This window comes from Girardinichthys multiradiatus, chromosome 8 (assembly GCF_021462225.1).
Source record: "Girardinichthys multiradiatus isolate DD_20200921_A chromosome 8, DD_fGirMul_XY1, whole genome shotgun sequence".
NCBI lineage: Eukaryota > Metazoa > Chordata > Actinopteri > Cyprinodontiformes > Goodeidae > Girardinichthys > Girardinichthys multiradiatus.
In genome coordinates this window covers 7171747-7191252 of record NC_061801.1, presented here as the reverse complement: position 1 = coordinate 7191252, position 19506 = coordinate 7171747, and the positions used below count along the sequence as shown (strand labels likewise).

Below are 19506 nucleotides of genomic sequence, written 5' to 3'. Positions count from 1 at the left end.
CTGTGAGCAGGTGCCAGGTCGTGCTGAAAAATGAAATCTTCATCTCCATAAAGCTTTTCAGCAGATGGAAGCATGAAGTGCTCCAAAATCTCCTGATAGCTAGCTGCATTGACCCTGCCCTTGATAAAACACAGTGGACCAACACCAGCAGCTGACACGGCACCCCAGACCATCACTGACTGTGGGTACTTGACACTGGACTTCTGGCATTTTGGCATTTCCTTCTCCCCAGTCTTCCTCCAGACTCTGGCACCTTAATTTCCGAATGACACGCAAAATTTGCTTTCATCCGAAAAAAGTACTTTGGACCACTGAGCAACAGTCCAGTGCTGCTTCTCTGTAGCCCAGGTCAGGCGCTTCTGCTGCTGTTTCTGGTTCAAAAGTGGCTTGACCTGGGGAATGCAGCACCTGTAGCCCATTTTCTGCACACGCCTGTGCACGGTGGCTCTGGATGTTTCTACTCCAGACTCAGTCCACTGCTTCCGCAGGTCCCCCAAGGTCTGGAATCGGCCCTTCTCCACAATCTTCCTCAGGGTTCGGTCACCTCTTCTCGTTGTGCAGCATTTTCTGCCACACTTTTTCCTTCCCACAGACTTCCCACTGAGGTGCCTTGATACAGCACTCTGGGAACAGCCTATTCGTTCAGATATTTCTTTCTGTGTCTTACCCTCTTGCTTAAGGGTGTCAATAGTGGCCTTCTGGACAGCAGTCAGGTCGGCAGTCTTACCCATGATTGGGGTTTTGAGTGATGAACCAGGCTGGGAGTTTTAAAGGCCTCAGGAATCTTTTGCAGGTGTTTAGAGTTAACTCGTTGATTCAGATGATTAGGTTCATAGCTCTTTTAGAGACCCTTTTAATGATATGCTAATTTTGTGAGATAGGAATTTTGGGTTTTCACGAGCTGTATGCCACAATCATCCGTATTAAGACAATAAAAGACCTGAAATATTTCAGTTAGTGTGCAATGAATCTAAAATATATGAATGTTAAATTTTCATCATGACATTATGGAAAATAATGAACTTTATCACAATATGCTAATATTTTGAGAAGGACCTGTATGCGCTACAACGCGCTCAACATTTGTTCAGAATCAGCTTCTTATCTCTGGTAACGACGCGGCTTTCCTCTCACTCATTCCCGCAGCTTCACAGCTTTAAACAGTGAGTTCAATGCTGGGCTTTGTCCCGCCCATCGGACGCTCAGCGTCTCTGGGGGTCTATGGGGCAGTGGGCGGGCCTCGGCTGGTCCGGACGCTCAGCTTCTGCATGATGATTGGATGATCTGTCCGGGGCTGAGCCCCTTTTTGATTGACAGCGAAATGAGCGAATCAGCGATCTTGAAATTGAGCTTCCCCTCCTTGAAAGACCTGCATCTGCCACTGGTTTCTGTATATCTGTAAAATTACTATTTCTCACCCAAAAATGACAGGTCCTCTCACCACAATGCTGGATGTCTTTCCTACCAAATATTGTGACCAGTGACCTTTGACCTAATTTTTGAAGGTCCAAAATGTATTTTAAGGGCAGATATGATGAGTGTGACAACCAACACCAATCTCCCCTACTCTAAACGTAGCGGGAGACTTATAAAACTTGATATGTTATAATAAATACAAGTTTTATATAATGCAACAAAAACTGTTCATCTCAGTCTGAGGTGTGAAGTTGGTCTGCAGATGGTGTGCATGGTGTTCTCCGTCTCCTCCCACTGAGTCTCGGTCATATGACAGCTGACTCTTGACTCCACTTCCTCAAAGTTTAAAGCCTAGCTACCGGATTTCAGGCAGCCGCATGCTGCTCGTCCTTTCTCCCGGAGCAGGAATCCAAACGGGCCTTGAACAGCGGCGTGTCTGAGAGCTGCAGGCCCGGAGCTGCACCGCGGAGGCTCCCATGGCGGATCCAGATCCGAAAGGCATGAGCGGAGGTAGAAGCGGAGGGACGTCGGGACACCGGCGGAGAGGACGCCCCGCAGCCCTCGCGTTGCTGACTGCGCTGCTCACCTGCTGCGTCAGGTGTGCGGAGAGCGTGAAACAGAGCAACATCATTCTCGTGCTGGTGGACGACCAGGACGTGGAGCTGGGGGGCATGGTGAGTGGGTGCTCCCGGAAAACACATGCTTTATCGACTGCATTGATCCCAGAGAGTCTCGTGACTAAAGGGTGACAACATCACCATAACTTTGTTCGAACACTGATTCAAACAAATATTTTATAGTGTAGTGTCTTTATACTCTGAGTCTTAAGTCCACTAATAACATTAACTCTACCTCTGCTCTCATCGATATAGTACAAGCAGAGGTAGAGATAATGTGATTTTTTTTATTTTGTTTTTAGACATTACTAGGTTCCTTTGATTTTTAATCACTTTCACTGAGATCACTGATACAGGGAAGGTAATTTATCCACTCAGAAGAGAACAGATGTTGATGAAGGTACGTCAGAAACAGCAAATAGGACAGAAATGCCTCAAACCTTTAACTGATTATTAGTAAGTTGGAGACTATGGCTAATATTGTCATTAACCCACTTTCACACATTTTACTCACTGTTCATTTTGGCAATGCATCAATCAGGCTTCTCTCGGCCAATACCGATCTCTAGGTTTCTTTAACATCTGACACGCTGATTCTGTTTTTTTTTTTTTTTTTTTGTTCCATGAAGATAAAACTTTAAAGAAAAAATGTGCTGCCAGGTTTTTGATAGTGGCATTTTGAATCCTATAGAAACCTATTACAAGATTATTCCCACAACCTTCAAAGCATACGTCCTTAATCTCTTTGGGATTTTTACTCAACTCCAAAAGTGCATCAGAGTCCATGCTGTTGGTTAGGCATGAACCGGTACTAGATTATCATGGTAGCATAACCATCAGTACAAATGTCAAGGTATCATGGTATTTACACAAAGTTTTAAAAATGACCTAGAACATGATCTTATTGCTTTCATTTAAAACAGACAAGCAGCATTTATTCCCACTGCTGTAAACCTGATCTATTGTTCAATATACTTTAGCAAAATTATAGAATAAAGAGGTGGCAAATGTATTTTCACGTGTTTAATTGATATTTTCTCTTCTGAGTGATCTGTTTATAGAGTAACACTGGTGGCATAGCGAGCTGATGTCAGATAGTTAAATATTCAGACCATTTCAGTAGCTAGCCTGCAGTCTTCTCCTTCCTTACAGCTGTGGAAAACTCTGGTCACTCAGGCCCTTTCTGGTTGATCTAATTTAAAGTGCTTTAAATTGTAGGAACAGTATGATGGAAAACAAAAGCTGTTTTGAAACTAACTTTTTCAAACTTTGGTAGACCAGCCTATGGCTGCTGTCCTGTATGCTGATGTGTTTATAGACCCACCCAAAAATCTATAGTTTTTAGTCATTTAGTAATAAAAAAAAAATTTGAATTCATTTATTAAGTATTTGACCTGCCAATCACCAGTCATACCAACATCTGGCTGATTGACTTCTACATCCTGCTTTAGTTGGTTTACATGCTGAGACATGAAAAACTTGGCCTGCCTGACTCTTCTTGTTTTCATTTCTGCAGACGCCTATGAAGAAAACGAAAGAACTAATAGGAGAAGCAGGGGCAACGTTTGTGAACGCTGTAAGTATTTTTACCGTGCAGCAGAAAGTGCAGGGTATTTCAGGCTTCCTTCTGTTTCTCCTTTTCACAGGAAAAACATTTTTATTTTAGCTACAGCGTGTCACGGATGTGTTCACTTCTGTTTATTTTCAAACGATAAGCTTGTGAAAGGTGACGTTTTTTAACTAGGAATTCAACCAGGGACAGTGTCCGTGTGGAATGGCTCCTTTTACAAGACAGTAGTTTAACTAAAATGACAAAAACATTGGTATTTGCCATTTTTTTGTTTTTGGTTCCGCAGGTCTGGAAATATGATTGATTGACTGAACAGTATCGAATACGTACAGTATTGAATAAAGAAGAAGCAAAAAAACTAGAGAAGCATGCAAACAGGGTTTTTGGCAGGATTTAGAGAACATCAGACTTTAAGGAGAAAGGGATTTCCAGAGGTGATGGACACCTAAAGAATTGAGAACCCTGGGCTCTATCGCAGACAGGCAGGTGGGGTCACAGAAAGGTTGATAGAGACAACTGGGGTGGAGGTGGGTTTGTTACAAATTGTGATGCAGCATAGTATGTACAGAGAGGAAAATTAATGCATATAAATAAAGTCACCATAGTCCAACAAAGAGAAAAAAGGTAACTTTTTTTTTTCTGGCTCCAAAGGGAAAACAATTTTCAAAGTGCTTAGCCTATTAAACTAAATGATCACTGTGAGCATCAACGGTTAGTTTTTCATCTAGCAAGTATTTATACAAGTAACTATTTTATACTAATGGCATCAAGAGTAACAATGCAAAACAAGTGAAAGTCAAATGTTAGTTGTCTGCCCCGCTTGGCATTTTGCATGTAGAACAAAGATTCTATGTTTGTCTCATTTGAACAGAGCATATTCTTCCTTATGTTTGTTGTGTCCAGTAGATGACTTGTGGTAAACTGTGAAATTCAGACATTTCTTTTTGATTGATTTCAGAAACATTTTCAGCAGAGGTAACTACAGGAAAGGCTGGATGCTTTTTTTTTTAAGGAGGAGACCCTTTATAAATGACCATCATTAGGATAGTTATTTATTTTGGCTGCAGTTTGTCCATTAAAAACAGAGAATACAATGGAGCCTAAAATACATTCTTGTGGAACACCCTTACACACAGAGTTCTGTCAGATAAATAATTTCTAAACCAATTCAAGGCAAATTAACTGAACCCTAGATTCAAATCTTTTCTGTAGAGGTTTATGAGCTACATAATTAAATGCATTAGATAAATCATCAAATAATTCTGCTTAGTATTGCTTATTGACTCAGGAGTTGATATCATTTGTAACCATCATTACTGTTGTATTTGTACTGTGGCTTAATTACCATTGAGGTTCTTTCTCTTCTTGTTCCTACTCCTCTGTAGTTCACCGTCACGCCGCTGTGCTGCCCGAGCAGGAGTAGCATTTTGACTGGTCAGTACCCCCACAACCATGAGGTTAGGAACAATTCCCTGTCTGGTAACTGCTCCAGCGTTAAGTGGCAGCAAGGACCTGAAGCCGAGGCTTTCCCCATCTACCTCAGCAAACAGAAATACCAGACGTTCTTCGCTGGGAAGTATCTGAACCAGGTCTGGATTCCTGTCCCGTTTTATCCAATAACACAAAACGTAACAAAACAAAAGGGTCTTAACAAGCTCACTGACATTTGCTCTAGGTCTGTGGTGAATATTGTAAATTTATATTTATTGTTTAATTCGATTGGTTTTCAGATATTGCTGACTTTTAAGAATAGTCTGGGTTTTGTGAAGGCAAATCCAAGATGTTAACTTCTTAATACACATTCATTGTTGAATGTGAATATAATTAATTTTAGGCTTTTAATGGTTAATGGCCATTGATTTGAGATGAAACTGAGCAGTTTAGAGGTAGTTCTCATTCTTCATCATTCTATCAAGTTAGTGTAATAAGCTGGCGGTACTGGCGGAAAACAGACCCTCAGCATGATGCTACTACCACCATGGTTGAATGTTGGTTCAGTGTGGCACTTTTCAGTGGTGCTTGAAGGTGTCGATTTTGAAGCAGGTCAATCTTACTTTTTCAGAACCGAGTTTCCAGTTAGACAGACATGATTTTGGGGTTGTTTCGAAACATCCGCAACTCATTTTCCTTTATTTGAGGGGAGGAGTTCTGGTCTTTAAGACCTAGGCAAAGTGGTAACAGATCTGAATAACTTGCCCCTCTTTACAGCTGTTTGAATGGGTGGTCTTGGAATCCCCAGTGGTTTAGAAATGGCTCTAGAAGACTTTCCGAAATCCTATAAATCCACATTTCTCCTTCGATCTTCACTGAGTTTTTGTTTTATTTTCCCACTGTTCTATTGGTTTGTTGGTACTAATCAGTCCAATGAGTGCTGTCAAGCCTCTTTTAATTTTGTTGACATAAAGTGTTTGTGAAGTTTTCATCAGCAACCTTTTTTTTTCTAAATGAAAACTAAATAGAAACTTATGCAAAATGAGTAGAACTACTTATGAAAATGGCTGGTATTTTTTTTTTTGTGAATAAAAATGCTACGAAAATACTAGAGAAAGATAAAAATCAATGAGATCTTATTTTATTTGTGTTGAAAGGTGGGATGAGTTGGAAAAATAGCCAATGAGGCTTGATCTAAAGTTAATCCAATCTAAATCCATCCCATCCTAGGATAAATATTTCCCCTGGGTGCAAATAAATGCTTTCCTCTAAGAAGCCCTAAACATTCACCAGCAGCTTCGTATGTTACTCAAATAAATTCAAATTATGTCTACTAAAATATAGTAACTTTTACTCTACTAAAACGAAAATGACCACAGCTCATTTAATTGTAACTGAAAGAACAATTTTAGTCAGAAGACTGAAAAAAAATCTTATTAAAACCTTCTGTCACAGTGAAAATTGGCAAATAAATCCTTTCTATTCTGCAAAGAGAAACAACCAACTAGAGCAAGAAGGTTTTTGATGCAATAATTGCATGTGGTCAAGGTTCAACTTTGACCTCCAGCTTGCTCTGTGTGTTTAATTTCTATCAGTATGGCAGAAAAGATGCAGGAGACGTCGGCCATGTTCCACCTGGCTGGGACCAGTGGAATGCATTGGTGAGTACTGTGTTAATATGTTGATTTCTACTTCAGTTCATTATCGCGTTCTTCTCACCACTGCTGTGTGACATTCAGGTGGGAAACTCCCAGTATTACAACTACACGCTGTCCGTGAACGGTAAAGCAGAACAGCACGGTGACAGCTATGAGAAGGACTACCTGACAGACCTCATCGTGAGTCATAATCACACCCTCACCATCGTGACTTCTGCTTGCACTGAGGCTTGTGATCAGCAGCATTTCATGAAATCACACATTTAAATAAAAGCAGCACAAATCAGCTGCTAACACAGAACTATAAAAAGTTTAGTACTGTATAAGGTTAATTATCTCCTGAAGAAACAAGCTGCAGTAGTCAGTTACTGTGCCTTCCTAAACATGTTGAACTCCGAAGCTGCTTTACATAGTGATGACAGTTGTTGTTGTTGCCACATGTTGTCTTCATTAGGTGATAGGATCATTGGTTAAACCAGCCTAGCCAGCTGTCTGCTTTACTCTGAATTTGTGAAAGCTGAGCTTTTAATTGTCAGTTTACAAAAGCAATGACATTCCTGTTAAAGAAAAAAAAAGTCTTTTTTACAGAGGGCCTCGTTGTGCTTTTAAAAAGCAGAATGAGGTACCTGTTTGTGGGGAGCTCGGGTTTATGTATCAGGAACTGTCTTTACTAGCTCGTAAAATTCTTTAAATGACGCCTCATATGTACAAGAATATCTGATGAAGAAACATTTGTACCTGCAAATCTGTCTCCATTTTATTCGGCTTGACTTTAACTAAACCTTGGCAGCACCTTAACTCTTTACTTTCTCAGACATCCTGCAGATTTGCTGCTATGTTTGGGATCATGGTCCTGTTTAATGACCCATTTGGAGCCGAGCTGCAGCTGTTGGACAGTTAGCCTCACGTTTGCCCCTTACTTAGGTATACAGTGGGTAACAAATGCTTCCACACCCTTGAACCTTTTGATGTTCTGTTTATATTAAAACCTACTTCATTGAATTTTATTGGGGTTTTATGTCATAGACCAACATGAAGTAGTGTATAATTGTGAAGTGGAAGAAAATGATACACATTTTACAAATATAAATCTGAAAATTGGTGTGAAGTTGTTTTCAGCCGCCTGAGTCGGTACTTTGTAGAACCACCTTCGGCTGCAGTTACAGCTGTGAGCCTTTTGGGGAATGTCTCTACCAGCCTTGCACATCTAGAGACTAACATTTGGCCCATTGTTCTTTGCCAAATAGCTCAGGTTCAGTCAGATTGGGTGGAGAATATCTTTAAACAGGAGTTTACTTCGATTCAGGCTTGGACTTTGACTTGGCCATTCTCACACTGTATTTAGTTCCATTCATCTTGCCATCAACTCTGACCAGCTTGTAGAAAACTGCAGCAGTTCTTATGGCTTTCATCTTGCCACTCTTCATTGAAAGTCACATTTGTAGAATGCATGACATATAGTGCTGCAAGAAGGTCCTGCCTTTAAATCCTAGCCCGTTGTTATCTGCATGGAGTTTGGATGTTGTCACTGTGAATGCATGGGTTCTATAGTCCAGTGTGGGAACCTGTCCAGTATTGCTCAATGACTAGTGGAGATGGGCGCTGGCGTCATACCCTCTGGTGCCTCTCTTCTTCTCTTTTCAAGTCACTCCAACATGCTAACTGATCTCAGTGGGATATGAACAGTATTCCAGGCTGTAGGATGATGGACTTCAAATCGCCTTTAAGGTTTCCCAGATTGATAGGTGGCAAAAATTGCTTACAGGTTGTTTTTGTGATGTTTAGGAGCTGGTGAGCAAGTCTTTGAAGAAGATTGCTGATCACAGATAAACTTTTTCTAGTCAAATTAATGTGTATTATTCACGTAACGAATTGTACTTAAATGCACCATCATAGCATGTTGGCATGCGCAGCCAGGCAAAGCTCTATGCATATGCAAACATTAGGTAACTAGTTGCACCACAATCATTTTTTTCAGCTCAAAATCCAAACAGACACATATCCCGTTATCACAGGAAAACAGCTTTCCCTATTTCCTGATAACAAGATAATTTTCTCGTTATCTCGAGAAAATTGCATGAAAATTATTTCTAACAGAAGCGGCAGATCTTTGCTTCCATACAGTCCGACTCTACAAATGAAGATGCATCAGTTTCAACAGAAACAAAAATACGAGTCAAATTTAACCAAGAGAATGATATTAAAATAAACCACATATGGTGTGTGTCAGTGAGTCAATGACGTAGCATCTGTGTGCTTATGAAAGGGGTGTGCGAGTGCTGTATGGTGCAAACAAAACAAAACTATTAGGAATAGAAAGAAAATCTTAACTGCAGGACTGGTTGGTAAAGAAGGGAGCAAAGATACAGAGTTAAACAGCTAAGACTTGGATGAAGTTACAAAACTCGCATAGTATCTAGTCCACTAGGGTGCATGATTAAGCATCTGTGGCAACATTGCCCTTTCTCTTAACGGGATAGTTCAGAATGTTTGAATCAAGGTTATTTTAAAACATTATAAGCGGATAATATCTTACCTGCGGTAGATAAGTCTCTTGGCATCATCATAAGATAAGATAACTTCATTGATCCCGCAGGAAATTGTGCGCGAGTTTCAATACAACCGAACATACACAAGGAATCAAGCTATGTAAAATCACATAATAGTCTGAAATAACAGAGTAATATAAAAATAACAGAGAACAAATAGCGTATGTAAAATATACAGCAGACAAAGTGCGGACAGAAACGTAAAATGTATATTGTAATACAGGATAAATTGTTATTGTTATTGAAAAAGAGGAGGAGTATAACAGATTGATAGCCACGGGGAGGAAGAACTTCCTGTGGCGTTCTGTAGAACAACTCTGTGGTCTCAGTCTATGACAGAAGGTGCTGCGGTAGGAGACCAAAGTAGCATGCAGGGGTGTCACTTGTTGTTAAGGACTTGGAGCAGTTTCCTCAGCATCTTCTGCACAGACACTTCTGCCAAAGACTGCAGTTCCCCTACCAGGACAGAGCCAGCTCTCAAGCAGCACGGTCCTGCAGACATCAAAAGACCTGAGTTTTTGAATAATAAACTGGATCCGACTGCACTGTTTGATAGTAACGATGAACTGGAATGTATGTACCCGACTTGAAACCTGTATGATTCGAATGAATTGACTTTGTAAAGTACCTTGAGACAACATGTGTTGTGAATTGCCGCTATATAACTGAAACTGAATTGAATTCTAAGGAAACTAAGGCAACTCTACCCGTCTTTTGAGTATAAATCCAGATTGGTTGATCCTGGCGCCTGAAGCGAACTGCTAGTCTGGTAGGGGCCAAGCCTAAAGCAGACTTTTACTGTATGCAAACCTTTAAACCTCAGTCATGTTTCATTGGACAGTTATATACAGATGACCCGTTATGGAATTTAAAGGTGGTGCATCACCAGAGATCCTCCTGTTAGGAACACATACTGGGAACAGAACAAGTGTTTCTGGTCAGAGTAACTGACAGAAAAATAAGGCATTATGAAAAACATTAAAATAGTGTTTACTTGAACTTCTGTTTAACAGTTTTACTTTATATCGGATTAGGCATTGGGCTGGCATGAGATCCTCAGTGTATGGTAACATTGAGCTAAAATACCACGTTGTGACAGTATTACCAAACCTTTTCAACTACAGTTTAAAAGATGGACCTGTCTTTTCTTTCAAACAGAAATGCAACAATAATTTCTGCTGCTGCTAAAAAAAAAAAAGAACATATAGATTATTGTGCTCAGAATCATGTCTGATTTTGATGGACACATATGAAGAATGAGAGAATGCAGATGAATCTGTCGCACTAAAGTCAGAGGCAGCTTTTTCAGGTACACGGGCCTTGACAATGATCTACAAGTCAGCTTTATTTCTGGATAATTCAGAAAGATCAAAAATTCTATCTACTCCAGTTACTAATAGGAAAATGTCTGTGTCAATGAAAACATTATTTTAATTTTTCTTACCAGATATTCACTGGTAATGAAAGCAATAAAGAAAAAGACCAGTGGTGAATTTAGAAGGTTTTGAGTAAACATGCTTCTGTAGAATATAGATTAAAACACTCATCAAGGATCTTCCACCTGGGAGAAGTATCTCTTTTTTTTTTTTTTTTTGAGAAATGCAAACGTGTGATGAGTCATGTTATTCTTTCAGCTTAGTAAAACTTTGTTTTTTAAATTTCCAACTGCTGCTTTTAAACAATAGAAATGGAAACTGTAACAGGTAGGGCCTCAGGGCCCTCATGTTTCAGATGTGTCCCTGTTCCAGTACACCACATTTAAATGACTGCATTATCATTGGTGATAATGCAGATTTATTGTTTGGCAACATATAGACACCTAAAACACGAAGGACAGTGCAGAACAAATGTTGACAACTACTGTCCTACTTCCTGATCCTGTTTTAAACTGCAACATTTTGCTGATCCAAACCACAAGTTCTTTCATGATCACATAGCTGAGCTAGAAGAAGCTGAGCTTAAATACTAGCAAACAGGTCTGTCGGTGGCACTTTCCTCCAACCACACTGGCATCTACCTGCAGCTTTAAAGGATCATCCAGATGTGCATTTATCCCATGATCCTGCTCAACCACACTGCTAAAATATGCCACTATCTACCCTCACTGACTCCCACTTTGCCAACTTGAAGGTTCTGATTGTCTAACAGTGAGTGTTAAAAATCTGTACCTTCTGGTTGGACTGTATGCTCAGCAGCAGTGCCTTGGTAATTCTCGGTCTTGTCCTTAATCTAGCTGAACCGTTCGCTTCACTTCCTGGATGACAGAAGCCCTCAGCATCCCTTCTTCATCATGTTGGCGCCTCCAGCTCCTCACTCCCCATGGACGGCAGCGCCTCAGTACCAAAAAGAGTTCAACAATGTCCAAGCCCCCCGAGATGGCAGCTTTGACAAACCAGGGAAGGTACTGTTTGGGCAGTTTTACACATTTAACATCGGACCTGGTTTTAATCTGTATCTCTGAGGAACGCCTGTTTATGTTGTTCTTTTTTCAGGACAAACACTGGCTGCTGCGTCAGCCTGTCAACCCTATGCTAAATAGCTCCGTTACCTACTTGGATAATGCATACAGGAAAAGGTACAGAGAGGGTTTCCTGATTTAATGGGATACAGTTGAGTAAAAAAAAAAACGTAACAAACAGTATAAACTAATGCAGATGAACAACTTGCACTGTAAAACAATTCATTCATTACATATTGTCTGTAATTAAATTTGAAAATAACTGGTAGAATACATACAGTTATAAAAAGATTTGTAGAACGTCCTGGACCTTGAAAGATTGGACTTGGAGATAGGCCTGCACACTGCTCCTGCAAACATTTATGAAAGAATGGGTCACTCATTGGAGCGCAGTAAATTATACGTCTAGCTATATCCTTGCTATGAAATATTTCACAATCAGATGTTGGTGGTATTATAACAAAGTGCAATCGATTGGCAACGATCACAGAGTGGGTTCAGCCAATGCTGGATTGCATAGTGTGCAGAGGTCACCAATGTTCTGCTGTCATTAAATACAGACATCCAGATTAGCTTAAAGAGCATTGTGTAGAAGCTTCATGGATTGGGTTTCTATGATTAAGCAGCTGCAGCCAAGCCTTACATCACCAATGCAAAGTGTCAGATGAAATCGGCTAAAGCACGCTGAAACTGGACTCTAGACGAGTGAAGATGGGTTGTCCAGAGTAACCACCCAAGAGGGGGGCTCTGTCCACACATCTCTTCTATCTTTACATAAATTACTGCATCTCAGAGGACCCGTCTGTGAAACTCCTGAAGTTTGCAGAAGACACCACTGTCATTGGTCTGACCCAGGACAGTGGTGAGTCTCCATACAGACAGGAGATGGATTGGCTGATCCACTGGTGCGGTCAGAACCACCTGGTGCATAACCCACTCAAGACTGGGGAGATAAACGGTGAAATCCAGGACTTGTACAGGTCTAGGATCAGGAAAAGGGCAGCTATGTACATCTCTGTAGACCCCAAACATCCTGGACAGAAACTATTGAGACGTTTACCTTTAGGTTGGTGCTACAGGGCACTATTTGGGAAAACAAGCCGCCACAGAGATGTTTTTTTTCCCCCAGACTGTCTCGCTATAAATCTAAGAGTAAATTGAGTAAATGCTTAAACTACCCTCATGTGTTTTGTTCACAAGTGTCCTCATTTGACCTCCTGATGAACCATGGCACTCCATTGTGTTGAGGCTGAACTAAACTGCTTTACCCTGCAGGTGGCAGACGCTGCTGTCTGTGGACGACATGCTGGAGAAGTTGGTGAAGAAACTGGACAGTATGAATGAGCTGAACAACACCTACATCTTCTACACCTCAGACAACGGCTACCACACAGGTCCGCTCCAGTAAACCCCTGTTAAAGCAGGGAGCTTCCTTTCAAGTTAGAAACCGTTTAGCATTTTTTCAAGCTCTGTTTGGGTCCCATATGGCTGGGAGGTCTGTGCAGTTTTCATATATTTACACATGCAATTCAAACAAACTGCATATCCTTTTAAAAATGTTCAGTCCCTGATGGTGATAAATTAGCAGCTTTACACTGTGTTTTACTAAAGTATTCATACCCCTTGAACTAAATGATGGATCATCACACTATAGGGCATAATTGTGAGGTGGAGGGGAAAAATGTTGCATGGTTCACAAATAAAAAATCTAAAAAACATGATTTGCTTTTATCCCTTGCCCCCTTTACTCTAAAACCCTTACATAAAACCCAGTCCCCTTCAGAAGTCACCTGATTAGTAAACAGAGTCCTTCTGTGCTGGTCAAATCCAGCTGTTCTATTAGTCTGATATTTATTGGAGAACATTGGAGAACAAACGGCATCATAAAGACCAATAAACACAGCAGACCGGTCAGAGAGGATGTTGTTGAGTTTAAAGCAGAATTGGGCTATCAAGAATATCCTTAGCTTTGAACATCTCACAGCTAAAACATGGAAACACCAAACAACACAACACCAAACCTTCCAAGACATGGTCGTCCACCTAAACAGACAGGTTGGGCAAGGAGAGCATTAATCAGAGAATCAGCCAAAGAGGTAACTCTGGAGGGGCTGCAGAGATCTTCACCTCACATGAGAAAATCTATCAAAAGAACACATATTTCTACTACTACCACCACTCCACAGATAGGATCTTTATTAAAGAGTGGCAAGAAGAAAGTCTTAGTTTGCTGAAAAGGACACGGCAAACATATGGAAGATGATCTGGTTATATGTGACTTGAGATTACTTTCTTGGCCTACATACAAAATGCCGTGTGTGGTAGTAAACTAATACTGCTTATCACCCTAAACATACAACCCCCACTGTGAAACATAGTGGTGGCAGCATCATGATGTGGGGATGCTCTTCTTCAGCCAGAACAGGGAGGCTTATCAGACTTGGTGGGAAGATGGATAGAGCTAAAGAGGCTCTACATCTAACCTGACTACACGTGAGCTTTTTGCGAAGAATGATTAAACATTTTAGTCTTTAGATGTGCAAAGCTGGTAGAGGTGTACCTCAAGATTGGTTCCACAAAGTATTGAGTCAGTGATGCTGAAAAGAAATGTCCACATGCATTTCAGATTTTTATTTGTAAAATACACTACCGTTCAAAGGTTTTAGATAACATTTCTCACTTAATAGGTCTCCTTGTTTTCAGGACTATTTACAATATAGATTCTCACCACAGCCAACAAACCTGTGAATAAACATATGGAATTATGTAGTAAACAAAAAGTGTTAAATAACTCTGAACATTTTTATTATTTAGATTCTTCCGGTTAGCCTCCCTTTGCTCTGATTACTGCTTTGATTTCTTGGCGTTCTCTCCATGATCTTCATGAGGTGGTTCCCCTGAAATAGTTTTCCAGAGATTCTTGACAGAACTTCCCAGAGGTTCATTGTGCGACTGGCAAAGGTTAATATTTCAGTTATCACAGCAAAGGGCGCTACTTTAAGGAATCTAAAATAAAACATATTTAAAGTTCTTTTACAATTTTTGTTTGCAACAAAAATCCATCTGTGTTCATTCACTGTTTTGATGCCTTCAGTGAGAATCTACATACAATGGAAAAAACCATAAACATAAAGAAACCCATTAAACGAGAAGGTGTCTAAAACATTTGACTAGTAGCGTATCTTGGAAACCATGTATCATTTTCCTTTCACTTCCCACTTTATGCTCTGCATTTTCCGTCGATCAATCTTAACAAAATACTTTTTTAGTTGGAGGTTTAACTTGAATATTTGGTTTATGGTTAGGTTTAAAGCTCTCTTTGCGCTCTTTGTAGGGAACTGTAAATTAAAACGCCTTTGTTGAAATATAAACCCAGCTCTGTGTTCTCTGTCCCAGGTCAGTTCTCACTGCCCATTGATAAAAGGCAGCTGTATGAGTTTGACATCAGGATACCGCTCCTGGTGCGTGGCCCTGGCATCAAACCAAACCAGACCATAAAGGTCCGAACTATCTTCCATCAGTGTCCATTTGTAGCTTGCATTTTCTTTTGAGATATGGTAATATTGCTCTCAGTTTCAGCTTGTTTTTCACCCTTCTAGGCTCCAGTGCTGAATATCGACCTTGCTTCAACCTTTCTTGACATTTCTGGTGTCAACCTGTCAACTGTCAATGTGGATGGACAGTCTTTCCTTGCTCAGATGGTCAGCTGCTGCTTTTCATTGAGTTATATGTTGTCCTACACTCCAATTGTTCCCTAAGACCTGACTAAAGTCTCTGTTCAGGCTCCATCGCTACGGAATGGCACAGCGCGACCATTTTTCCTCGTTGAATACACAGGAGAGGGAAATCCAACAAACCCTACTTGTCCTAAACTTGGCCCAGGAGTATCTGTAAGTATATATATCTGCAGCTCCACTAAAAGTTACCATGAGCCTCTCGGCTGTTTCTGTGATTAATGCTGTCATTGTTCAACCTGTCAGTTCAGGCTGACTGTCATGTCTTAGAAGATTTGCAGTTTTTTCACCCTCTTTCCATGTTCAGATGATAGCTTAAACAGATCTCTGTGAGACATTTAAAGCTGGGATATTATTTTAGAACCTAACTCTGCTTTAAACTCCTTCACAACTTTCTCCCTGACCTGTCTGCTGCGTTCCTTGAACTTCATGATGCCGTTTGTTCACCAATGTTCTCTTAACAACCCTCTGAGGCCTTCAAAGAACAGATGCATTTATTCTGAGATTAAATTACACACAGGTGGATTACTTCTAAGTGTAATTGGTTACATTTCATTATATTTTGGAGTAAAGGGGGCCCAAAAGTTTTTTGTTTTTTTTTCAATTTCAAGATCATGGCTCATTATCCTTCCACATCAGAACTATTGACTACTTTGTGTTGGTTTGTCAAGAGATCCCAGGGCGTTCAATACAAAATATGAAATTGTTCAAAGGGTCCGAGTACTCCTTCAGGACACTGTAGACTCATAAGGTTTAATTCCATCCACCACATACTTAACAAAAATTAACTTGTTTTTTTTTCCAGCAATGTTTCCCAGACTGTGTGTGTGAAGATGCCTTCAACAACACATACGCCTGTGTGAGGACCCTTGATGGCAAACAGAACCTACAGTACTGCGAGTTTGCAGACAGCGAGGTAATGGCAACTTCGTCAGCTTCACTGAGGATTTGAATGTTGGACAGGTTTTTGTGGAAGAAGAAATAGTGAAGCCTTGTCTGTGTCCACAGTCTTTTGTAGAAGTGTACAACCTGACGTCAGACCCACACCAGCTTGAGAACATTGTGAAGAAAGTGGATCCGACAATCCTGCAGGCCATGAACCAGCGGCTCATAAAACTGCAGTCGTGTGTGGGGGACAGCTGTCGTGACATTAAGTAAAGTGGAGGAGAACAAGGGTCCTACCATCCTCAGGGGGAAGGGCCATGCTCTTTGATACTTTCAGACAAGCAGACAGACATTTTGATTGGTTTTCACTGGGAGAAAAAAAGAGAGAAGTCCTGGTTGAATTCTATATACTGCACCAGTTTGATGCTCAGTGTTTAGAGGAGAAAATGCCTTTTTTTAGATTTGTGCTCACACAGAGTGCCAGTTAATGGGTATGGTGCATTCTGTTAGTACTTGAAAATCAGAATCTAAAAATCTGAGCAGGAGAACTCACCATAAAAGCCCATGAAGTCGGTATTACTTCTTGAAAAGCTGGAGATTCATAAGAAAACCTGATACGAACATCTAATATGGCTGCCATGCATCAAAACGCAAAGAGGTTGCAGTATTAAATGGTTTATTTACATGTCAGATTATGACAAAATAAACCAGTGACACAAATTGTGCAATTTCTATTTGTGAACACAACTCTAAAACATCTGACTGCATAAAATGCAAATAAATGCATTGCGTTTAGCATATTACATTTAGCATAGTGCTTAGCCAGGGCACTCAGCAAAACAACAGGCTGTTTCTTCTGGATTTTCGGCCTTGCAGCTGTAACACTGGTTAGGTTTGGCTTGATGTCTTTCCCACATCAGAGATCTGACCTTCAAGGCAAATGGAACAGACCATTAGCTTAGCAACAGCTAGCCTAGCTTTGTAAAAAAAAAAAAAAAAGTATTGTTATGGTGCTCAGAGGGAACAATCTACATGATAAATGAAATCAACAAACGGTTGGTAGACTTTACATGCAGCCACTCAGAAAGGCTTTAATTAGGACTTTTACTTTTTTGACGAATCAAAATGTCTGCCACTTTTCTGAGCAGTGCCTTTTAATCTTGCGCTTTTTAAAGCCTTCTTTTTGTCTTTTAAAGCATGCTTTTTTTTACCATGCTGTGACATTTTGTTTCATAAACTGCACTATAAATATTAAACTTTCTGAATGCCCTTTGACTACACCGAAGACAGAACCACACGAACATCTCAAAGATTTGCTTCTGATGGTGATCCACAACCAAAGGCTTGTTGGTACTGTCTCTGCTCTAATCATCTTTTTACTGAATCTGACTTAAAGCTTTAGCAATTGTTTAACTTTTTGCATCTGATGAGAAGATTTATCCCACATTTTGCATGAAGCAACCACCAGCCGATAGCATAGCACACAAACACTTGCAACAGAGGACTTACTCAGCAGGGATGAGTTAAGTTCACCACCCAGGTGTAGTATCAGCTCGTTTTCATACAGGCCTTTATGTCTATCATTTATTCTCTGCAGACGCTTGGTCCTGTCTTTTGCGTTGAAATGTGAAAAATTGACTTTTTCTACCAAAGTTCAATGTGAATGTGTTTAATGTGCCCATACGTTCATGAATTTCTTCTCCGACTACAAATAACTGGAAAGGGAATTTTTATCTAGTAATAAATTCTTTAATCTTGTGTGCCTTTTGTTTTTGCAGACTGGATGCCTTAAATGTGAATGGATTTGCACTGTGATGATTGTTGATATAAAATAAAGACCATTTTACCACAATCATGGGATTATTTTCTTTATTTTCACTGTGGATTTAGATAGTTTTGAGGTCTTCAGTTTAAATAATTTTGTTTTGCTATTTGATACATGTATGAATTATTTTGAATATGGTGAAATAATTTGTTTTACATAACATGAGTGCACAGTATTTATTAGTAAAGTTCAGTTTTGTATTTTTAGCCTTCAAACCAGCAAAGGGGAGAGAAGAATCCAGCAGAGCATTACAAAACTTAGAGGCAGGGTAGGAGAAATGACAAGCAGACCAGGAGGAATAATCAGAGATGTGGAGCAGCTGTGGCAGAGGGAAGGCAGAAAAGCTGAAAGAGAGAAACTAATTAACACAGATGAGCTGGACAGAAATACAAGGAAACTACAAATCAAGGGTGGAATGATAATCAGAGGTCTAACCAGAAATAAAACAGAATGTAACAGGACCCTAGAATAAAACAAAAAAATTAATAAGGAAAATGCCTACATAAAATAAAAATAGGGAAATAAACAGAAGCAAGACCAAAAGAACAAAGTAAGCAGAAAACAAATGGTCAAAATACACACAAAGGAAAATCAAAACTCAACTCCTCAGGATCCTGACAGTTGCTCAGATTTGGCTGCTGATATTTTACATGTTCTTATTAAAGATTGATTAAAACATTACATTTAAAATACCTTCATTATCAAATACATAAGATTCATGTGAAGGCTGAACATTTCCAGTGTTGATTCTCTCCAACTTGAAAGATACCAACTTCTGGGTCAAATCCCAACTGATGGTGATTAGTCTCAGTGGGGCTGATAAGATTTTCAGGTTCAAAATATCAATGCTGTGATCCAATCAGAATTTTTCTCTATCCAAGATGTTTCTCATAAAGAGAAGTAGCTTCTATGTCCTTCTTGTCACAAGGTTTTTGGCCATTTGTCTTTGGTTCCCTTGTGGATGTAAAAACACTCACCTCTACCTACTGTCAATGTTGAGCATGCTCTGCACCGGTGGCAACACCATTCCAGCCATCTTGCTAGACTCTTCTGGATGTCTGTAAGCTTTATCGTCTTCAGGCTAAAGTTCTTAGAAGCAGTTTCTTTCTATGTGAGACCAGTTTACTGCAAGGTGAGGACAGCTGCATGAGTTCCTCTGAAGGTAACCATTGCTAAGCAAAGGAGACAATCAAATATATCTAAGCATGTTTTTAGCAACCAGACCAGTTTTCTGCTTTTATTTAAAGCATTTATTCGCATGTTTCCACATTTTAGTGTTGTTAATCATGTCAACTTGGCATCTGTTTGAAAGGACTTTTAATTTTGTTGCAGTGGCCTTCATGGCATATATTTATATGTTTGC

At 40.0% G+C, this 19506-nt stretch overlaps 2 protein-coding genes across 2 annotated transcripts in view; one reads left to right on the top strand and one right to left on the bottom strand.

The window, feature by feature from the left end:
* The window catches only part of polm (polymerase (DNA directed), mu), a 51936-nt gene extending 40509 nt beyond the window's left edge, over nucleotides 1-11427 (bottom strand). Inside the window, exon 1 of the mRNA XM_047373268.1 lies at nucleotides 9229-11427. The gene's annotated coding sequence lies outside the window, so the exon portion shown is untranslated. The remainder of the gene's footprint in view (nucleotides 1-9228) is intronic.
* On the top strand, nucleotides 1750-18170 carry gnsb (glucosamine (N-acetyl)-6-sulfatase (Sanfilippo disease IIID), b). The gene is made up of 13 exons (XM_047373266.1): nucleotides 1750-2090; nucleotides 3550-3609; nucleotides 4989-5192; nucleotides 6630-6695; nucleotides 6774-6872; nucleotides 11475-11642; nucleotides 11734-11816; nucleotides 12975-13093; nucleotides 15096-15199; nucleotides 15299-15400; nucleotides 15482-15589; nucleotides 16239-16349; nucleotides 16442-18170. Exons 1-13 carry the CDS (start codon nucleotides 1893-1895, stop codon nucleotides 16589-16591), a joined length of 1572 nt encoding a protein of 523 aa, XP_047229222.1. The 5' UTR covers nucleotides 1750-1892; the 3' UTR covers nucleotides 16592-18170.
* Nucleotides 18171-19506: the final 1336 nt, after the last annotated feature.

Excerpts from the sequence above, each read along its gene's own strand:
- gnsb (XM_047373266.1), top strand. The coding sequence starts at position 1,893 with ATGGCGGATCCAGATCCGAAAGGCATGAGCGGAGGTAGAAGCGGAGGG. Across the intron at positions 5,193-6,629 it reads CTGGGAAGTATCTGAACCAG|TATGGCAGAAAAGATGCAGG; the intron begins GTCTGGATTCCT and ends AATTTCTATCAG. Across the intron at positions 15,200-15,298 it reads AACCAAACCAGACCATAAAG|GCTCCAGTGCTGAATATCGA; the intron begins GTCCGAACTATC and ends TCACCCTTCTAG.